The sequence below is a fragment of the Alligator sinensis genome, unplaced genomic scaffold (assembly GCF_000455745.1).
Source record: "Alligator sinensis unplaced genomic scaffold, ASM45574v1 scaffold1321_1, whole genome shotgun sequence".
Lineage (NCBI taxonomy): Eukaryota > Metazoa > Chordata > Crocodylia > Alligatoridae > Alligator > Alligator sinensis.
Window position 1 is genome coordinate 44,103 of NW_005843387.1, and position 8,948 is coordinate 53,050.

The 8,948-nt window shown below is 44.6% G+C and overlaps 1 protein-coding gene across 3 annotated transcripts in view; it reads right to left on the bottom strand.

Moving 5' to 3' along the window:
* APOO (apolipoprotein O) overlaps positions 1–8,948 on the bottom strand; it is a 57,051-nt gene that overhangs the window by 20,111 nt on the left and 27,992 nt on the right. For all 3 annotated transcript variants that reach the window (XM_025195079.1, XM_025195078.1, XM_006038546.3), the window contains one exon: positions 917–1,027. In XM_025195079.1, coding sequence (XP_025050864.1) covers positions 917–1,027 — 111 coding nt within the window. The remainder of the gene's footprint in view (positions 1–916; positions 1,028–8,948) is intronic.

Consider the following 8,948-nt stretch of genomic DNA (forward strand, 5'->3'; position numbering starts at 1 on the left):
GATCAGCAAACTGGTTAAACCTGTAACAGAACAGATGTTAAGTGCACATAAATCAGTTTGAAAATGGCTCAAACCAGTTTGACATAAACCTGGTTGAATACAGTATCAGACTTAACTGATTTAGCTCATTATGCAATGTGTCCCCTGGACCCCTTCCTGGTTTAATTTAAACCAGAGTCCCCCAGCATCCCAGATGATTTGCAGCCCTGGGCAGGGCTCTCTGCTCCAGAGTAGGGCTGGTCCCGCCCCTCTGCCTGGCTTTCCCCTGTTCCCCACCCCCCACCACTCCCTGCTCAAGCAGGGATTCCCCCCTCCCCTCCCCCACAGCACAGACTGTAGCCAGCATCTGGTATGCTATCTAATGCTAAGAGGTGTCTGTGTAAGGCAGACTTATCACATACAATTAGATTTCTGGGTAATGCTTCCCTCTGGAAATAACTGTCTGGACTTTTTCAGGCAATATCCTTCACTAAGGAGCCTGCACTGATGCATGAGAAGTTACAACTTCCTTCATCTGCTCTGAATACCCTCCACTAGAAATATGAAGCTGTCTCCTACCTGTAGGAAGGGTAATAAAAATTTCTGCTCAGCACAAAAAAGAGATCTCAAAAAAGTGGATCAGTATCATTCAGTCACTATACATCCCACTTCTTTATACATCCTTAAGCTAAGGCTTAAAAAAAAAAATTAAAAACCCACACAATTTTGAAGCCTAGCATTTTGAGCTAACTTAATATTTTCTCAGAATTTAGAGAGAGACTATTACATTGTCTGCCTTGAAAAATGGTACAAATTAAAAATAGTTCTGCTGTACTGATTTAAAAAACAAACAAATGAAAGTTGATCATCCCAAATACAAGCTTTGTGACTTTGAAGTGTCAGATATTTTGGAAATTAATTTCCTTAGGTCACCTACCTTTTCACTTCCTTTTTTTCCAGATTTCTTCTTTTTAGGACCATCTTTCCAGAGAGATTCTATGGCTATGTATCCTTGCAGACTCCAATCATACAGCCTTGAACCTGTGACCTTTAAAACAAACAAACAAAAACAACATGTGGGACAGGCTTTTTCTTCTCAGTTCCCTTGAAATACCAGCAGGGTTTGAATTACACTCTGACTCCTGGGGGCGGTCTGTGGCAATGGCAGCTGGAAGGAGCAGCCACCACCGCCTGAGCTGTTTAGAAAGGTGCAGGGCAGGCCAGGGGCATTAAGCTCTTATGAGGGGGGGGTTCAGCCCTCCCCTGCCCCAAACCCTTCCCATAATTCGAATCCTGAATACCAGTAGTTACAAAACAGAAAAATCACAAAGGAGTGATGATTTTTTAAACACAAATACACATGCTTCATGCATATTGCAGAAATGTGATCTGCATTGTTAATAAAAAGTGGCAGCAAAAAAACCCTTCATATAAGAGGGGAAAAGTAGTTTTTAAAAATGTGTTATAAATCCTATCAAAGCAAATTAAACAGAGAAGTGGATTTAGAAAAAACAGGCAATGCTATTAAGCACCACTCATATGGTTTAGGATGAGAACATTCGTACTTTGTATTTTCTCTTTCAGGTTTTACCATTTTGTTTTAGTTCTGACTTTAACACATCTTAACACCCTTATTTTGCCATCATTTTTCAGTTCTTTCGTTTCCTTTGGCCAGACATCACCAGCAAAACTGCATAGAGCTTTCCAAACAATACCTGTTAGCAAAATTGTGACTGTACTTATTGTATTTTGCTTCAGAAATTCACTATGTAACACCAAGGGGAAGCTTCTCTCTAGTATCAGAATCTGAAAGACTTTGAACAAGACAAGAAAGCCATCACCTAACAACCCAAGAAACATAAAACAGTCACCCTTAAAAAATGCACAGATAGGTTGCTGGATTTTAACCTCCACAGCTGGACTGGAGCTATAACAGCTGACAATGAAAACTGGCCTCACTGGATTTCTTGCAAGTAGCAAGGGGAAATTAAAAAAAAAAAAGAAAAAAAAGATGATTTGTAAGCCAAGTAGCTATTAAAATAATACACTATTGCTCCATGTTTAAAAGCATAATTCTTACAACTGTCACCTCCTGGCTAATGCCTGTTATCCTTGTCACAAATTCCAATCCAGTTTAGGGCAAGCTCCTTAGAGTACAGGAGCTTGCCCTGTACTCTGAGGCTAGGTATTGACAGTCAAAAAGCCTGAGGTGAAAATGATTCAATCTATGCAATTTTTAACCTCCACAGATGGACCGTTAACTAACAGAATGCACGTTCACTCAGATGCCTGCACTGGCCAAAGCCAGAAGGTGGGGAATGCTTGTGCACACCTTCCAGCTCTGCCAGGTTGCAAACACCCTAGCCCTGCCCCTTGCCAGCCCACCCCCCCCAGCCACAGAGGGGTGGGTGAGGAGAGGGGAATGAACTTGCCCCGGTGCCCCAACCAGGGTCTGCACAGTTGTGTTCCAGGCTGACTGGTGAGGAGATGAGACTGGGGCATTCACAGCCCAGCAGAGCCACAGTACAAGTGGAAAAGCCCGTGCCTCGAGGGCTTTCATAGAATCACAGAAGTTTATGGTTGGAAGGGACCGCAGGAGGTCATCTAGTCCAGTGTTTCTCAACCTGGGGGAGTCGCAAGAATATTTGAAAGGGCCATGAACAATCAGAAAAATGCTGGAAAGAGTGGGTTTCCCCACTCCCTGCCAGGGGCACTTAGGGCTGGGGGAGTGGGACACAGGGGGTGCCACGTGCATGCATGTGTGCACACATGCACGTGGCAGCCACACAGGGTGGAAAGCAGCTCCTGCTGTTCCCCACAAGTCTATGGTGCAGACAGAGGGCACATGTCTCCCCCCAGATTTGTGAGAGCACGGGGCTGCAGCCTGGCCGGACCAACATGGACAGGAACCGCCTCCATGGCCCAGCAGGTGGGTCCCAGAGCTGGAGGGTGGAGCAGGGCAACAAGACTAGTTGCTGGCCACCAGATCATGGAAGCGGGTAGAGCTATGGCCCAGTGCGCAAGTAGCCAGTGGTGGGAGGAGGCAAGGGCAGCGTAGCGTGTCCCCCCCGATCCGTTACTCCTCGTGCTGCTGGTGCTGCAGCTGGCACCAGATTGATGGCAGCAGCAGTAATTAGTCTCACTGCCCTGATCCACCCCACTGTGCTGGGACCCACCTGCTGGGCCATGGAGGCACCTCCTGCCCATGCTGGTTTGGTGAGGCTGCAGCCACATGTGGCACAAATCTGGGGAGTCATATGCCTCCCCATAACCCACTCCTCCCTCTGCCCCACACACTCAGCCCCACACACCGGGGGCTGTGGCCTAGGAGGAGAAGGATGGGAGTGAGGGGCACCAGCAGGGCCAGGGAGCTGTCTTGGGACTAGCCATCAATGTTTACAAATGGGTCCTGGTACAAAAAAGTTGAGAACCACTGCTCTAGTCTAACCCCCTGCTCAAAAGCAGGATCATCCCCAACTAGTTCAACCCAGCCAAAGCTTTGCCTAGCCAGGTCTTAAAAACCTCCAAGGATGGAGCTTCCACCACATCTCTACGTAACCTGTTCCAGTGCTTCACCACCCTCCTAGTGAGAAAGGTTTTCCTAATAGCCAACCTAAATTTCTCTTGCTGCAACTTGAGACCAGTGCTCCTTGTTGTCATCTGCCACCACTGAGAACAGTTTAGAAGTGACCAGTGGTGTCCCTCAGGGGTCTGTGCTTGGACTGGTGCTTTTCAACATCTTTATCAATGATTTGAATGTCGTTGGCCAAGTTTGTGGACGACACCACATTATGGCGGGGCATAGTCATGCCAGAAGATAGGTTGCAGATACAGGCAGACCTGGACAGGCTGGAGAGTTGGGCAGACTAGAACCAGACAAAGTTCAACACTCAGAAGTGTAAGGTGCTCCGTCTAGGGACAAACACTCCCCGCAACATACCTACAGGCTCAGGATGACAATTTGACTTGCACCACAGCCGAAAGGGACCCAGCAGTAGTGATCGACCATCGCATGAACATAAGCTGGCAGCGTGATGCTGTGGTCAGCAGGGCAAACAACACGCAGGCATGCATTAACCATTGCATCTCATCCAACACTAAGGAAGTGATACTCCCACTGTACTCCGCACTGGTGAGATAGCAGCTGGAGTACTGTGTCCAATTCTGGAAGCCGAACTTCAAAAAGGATGTGGACAAACTCGAGGGGGTCCAGAGAAGAGCCACCTGTATGATCAGGGACTTGCAAGACAAGCCATATGAGGAGAAGCTGAGGGACTTGGGCCTCTTCAGCGTACAGAAGAGAAGGCTGAGAAAGGAGTTGGTAGTGGCTTACCACTACATCAGAGGAGTACATCAAGAACTCAGTGAACAACTGTTCACCAGGGCACCCCTGGGGAAGACCAGGAGCAATGGATACAGACTTCTGGAAGGCAACTTCAGGCTCAATTCCAGGAAAAACTCTTTCACACTCAGGGTATCCAGACTGTGGAATTAACTCTCTCCAGTGGTGGTACAGTCAGCTCAGGGCACCCCCGGGGAAGACCAGGAGCAATGGATACAAACTCTTGGAAGGTCACTTCAGGCTCAATTCCAGGAAAAACTCCTTCACAGTCAAGGTGCCCGGACTGTGGAATAAACTCCCTCCAGTGGTGGTGGTCACCTACCCTGGAAATCTTCAAAAGGAGACTGGACAGTCAACTCACTGGGGCCACTTGACCCCAGTAGTCTTTTCCTGCTTAGTGCAGAGGGACTGGACCCGATGATCTATAAGGTACCTTCCAGCACCTAACAATCTATCAATCGAGCTCCATCCTCTTTGGAACCACCCTTCAGGGAGTTGAAGGCTGCTATCAAATCCCCAAGTAGTAGAAGCATTGCCAGCAGATCAAGGGAAGTGATTGTTTCCCCTTTTTTGGCATTGGTGAGGCCACATCTGGAGTCCTGTGTCCAGTTTCAGGCCCCCCACTACAGAAAGGATGTGGACAAATTGGAAAGAGTCCAACAGAGGGGGCCAGAGCAGAGGTCCATTCTCTCTCACCCTTCCCCACTGTTGCTGACAGGCAGGAGACTGACGAGGGAGAGGGACTGGGGGAAGTTCTCCCTCTTGCCCACCCCCATACTGCCGCTGGTGCTGCCGGGCTGATGAGGCTGCTTTAGCTCCATGACAGCCGGGGGCAGGGCTGCCCAGCTCAGCTGGAACAGATAAACTGGGGCAGAGGCTAGCCCACCTGACCTGTAAGGGGGTGGAGGGGGGTGTCAGCAGGGGGTTGCAATGCATCCTGGGATGCAGGGGAACCAAAACGTAACTTTTGTTTTGTTTGTTGGTGTTTTGTGTTTTTTGTTTTGGTTTTTTTTTTTTTTTGGGGGGGGGGGGTGGATCTGGGACAGAAGTTCAATGGACCAACTGGTTTAACCTAAATCTGTTAAGTCTGATACTACGTCCATCCAGGTCTATTTTAAACCAGATTCAGTTATTGCCTATCACTTATACTGGCTTGTGTGTAATGTCTACCCCTAGCCTTAAAGTGCTTCTACTGCATCTAGCATGATAGCATCCTGAACCCTACAAAGGCCTTTAAGATCCACTATGAATTTTATGTACAAACACATGTACCGTAAGAGCCCTGGTGACAAAGTTGTGGGCATGTTCCACCCAAACTGCAACTAGGAACAATTTTGTCTCTTTGAAGCATACCAGGACAAAACTTTTCAAACTGAGCACAGACCAACCATTCAAATAAATACAATTAGGATATTTAGATGCATGACAGATCAACATCTTGTCTGACAATCCGCAAATGTCTAACAGACCCATTACTCATGGTCTGAAGAGAAGGAAAAAAATGCATCACACAGGAACTTCTCTCCTCACTTTGCTAAACTTAAGTTTATATACAATGAGAAGCCGCTATAGCATACCACTCAGTCATCATTAGCATGAATTCTGTCCTTCAGTTCAGTATGGATTCTGGTCTTAAGACACAAAACACCCTACATCAGCATCTTACAAACACCCCTCCTCCCCCACATTGATTATTTCAATGTTACTATGAAGTACTGAAAATGGACTAGATTAATAAATAATCTCAAGAGCAAGTCGTAGGTCCTGACAGACAGAAAATCATATATTGAAAATTAGTGCATCTTGAATACAAAAAGATTTGATGACTACATTTTTCTAGATGGATAACTAAATGAGACCTCTCTTTGGACAAGCTGGTTTAAAAAACTCATATCTTGCCTACTTATCATGTAAAACGAGTATAAATTTTAAATATAAAAATAACTTTGTTGGCAGCTGGCATAAGGATATGAGCGAACAATAATTGTATCCATGTCTGAAAGTAATAAAAGCAAAGATGAAGGGTGGTGGAGTGGGAGATGGGGAAGGAAGCAAGTTAATGCTCAGAGACCTGGCAATAAAAGGGAAATACATCTTCAAAATTTTCACTGTTGCTGCAGGCATAAACTGCCCATATTCTTGTTTAGTTTTTCAAGAACTCACTCAAAATATATTCAAACCAATAATTTACGTTAGAGGAAATTACATTTTACACTAATGAAAGATTCCACTTCATCTGACTATACTGTGTGGCCCTTAGGAGATATCAAAAACTACAAGAAATACACACGTACTTAGGTAAACAAAATCAACAGAAATAATCCTTTTAATCGATTATGCCAATATTAACAGCAAAACAGAACAAGAGGGAAGAAAGACAATAGTCTGTAGGTCACAGCTGCTCCTTCTTGCTTAACTAGACCCCTTCAGCATACACTTTTTAATCTCCACAAAGTATAGGTCAAACTGGTGCAAAAAAAAGTATAAACTGTGATGATGGACTGCTTGGTCTCTGCACTGTTCAAGGCACAAAAAAGTTATGGAAATACTTTAACAAAATGTTGAATTACCAAAACTTTTCCAGCTTATGTTATACCTGGCTTTTATATTGTGTTTCTTGCAGGGTCAGACTAACCCTTTAGTGGGCCCTAAGCAAACAAACTTGCAGGCCCTGGGCCTGTTGAGATCCCCTTCCCCACCCCAGCACCACTGCCCATGGGGAGCAGGGCTTGGAGCTGCTGCTAGGAAGCAGCCGCTGCCACAGTGAGACCAGCAGAGAGGAGGGGAGGGGAAGGTAAAAGAATGGAGACAGACAGGGCCATTTGTATCGCCGCCACAGAAGGAAGGACCCCTCTGCAGCTCAAGGCCCTAGACATATGCCTAGTTTGCCTATGCATTAATCCAGCGCTGTATGCTTGATGTACTTAGAAGGCAAGGTCTTTGGAACAGGGACCACTCAATCTGTGTTTGTACAGTATCTCGCACAAGGAGCCCCCTGGGTTGGCCCTTAGGAGATATCAAAATAAATGGACTTAATAATCACTATGTACAGAGTGCAGTCTTGCATACCATGAAACACCCAAGAAATCCAGAGTTAATGAAACTCAAATTTTGGATGTGTAGTGAATGCAGAACTGGGCCTTGTATTTTCACAGCTATTTTTCTTAAGTGAGACAGCTGTCAGAACTTCTAACATAGGGAAGTAACCACAACCTAAACAAAACTGCAAAGAAGGTTACATAGTTCATGTAGACAGAAAAACCAAGAAGTTTCCAAATCAAAGGCTGTCCACTTAAATTATGACATCCCCCCCACAGACACACCTCCATTGCATGTAACCCTAAAAGATCAGGTATTAAGTTTTACCACATTCTGGTTTTTCTGTTCCTGGTGAAGTGGTCACTGCAAAGTTAAAAAACAAAACAAAACACACTAATAAACTGTTGCAGATTTTTCAGAACTATTGTTTTCTCCAGAGTGTAGAGAAGCATTAACTACAGACTGAATTTAAATATACAATGACCAAGAATTCCTTATTCATTAGTGTTATATTCCAGAACATCAGAAAACTTTAAGCTCTCCTAGATTCACTGCAACACAGCAAATATATTTAACTCAGTAGTTACTCTTTACTTAAATTAAAAAGCAAGACTGGAAAATTCTCAGAAGATTCTGGAGGACCCTGAAGTGGCCTCACATTCTTGATTCTTTAACTTGCCAATACCTGTGGTAAGCATGGTAACCTCTAAAAATCATGACAAGTGTTTCCTTCAACCTTACCTGTATATAAACAACTTTCCCCATCTCCTAATTGTGTATAAAATCTTACACTTATAACATGCATTATGCTTAGGTTTTTGCCATGAACCCCTATGCTGATCTGGAGGACTGCGGGGTGTCTTGCATAACCTATTTTACTGATATGACAAGTGTAGCTTCTAGATAGGTAACATCAAGCTGCAGCTAGTCTTATTGTCCTTATGTTACAAATATTTTATATCAAATACCACAACACATTTCTTATATGTTATAATAGGGCCAGGATTGCACAATACGACCTACAAGTGATAAACAATGAGTTTCTTTGGCATCTAAGGAAAGACTGTAAAGTTGTAATCAGCAGCTGACATGGGTGTTTACTCGTGGAAAGACCCTCCTGCACAATGATTAATTTACATTTTAAAAGGAAAAACCTTAGCGTGAGTAAAGCCTAGAAAGAGGGAGAACAATTCCCACTGAGCAAAAATTGACGGAGACAATATATTGGATTAACGAATCTATGTCCGAAAGGATACACATATTCTCCAGGTCCTAATTAGATTAGAAAAGATTTCTACTCTGGTAAACACAAACCGTTTTGGAGGGGAGGGCAGGAAGTCATATGCATAGTGTGGCCCCTAAAAATCCAACAGGTGACTTATGTGAATACCCAGATAAGAAATTGTTCTTAAGTCTGCTTTAAGAGCAGGGTACTACTGTCTTCATAAATGAAGCAGGCTAGGTAAAGAAGCTAACAGGAGAACTTGCAGAAGTCTCTGGTAGGAGAGTCAGAAACAGAAGCTGTTTCTGTTAACCTACTGAAGGCAGCTAGGGACTGCATTCTAGGATTTAAGGTGTAGGGAAAAGA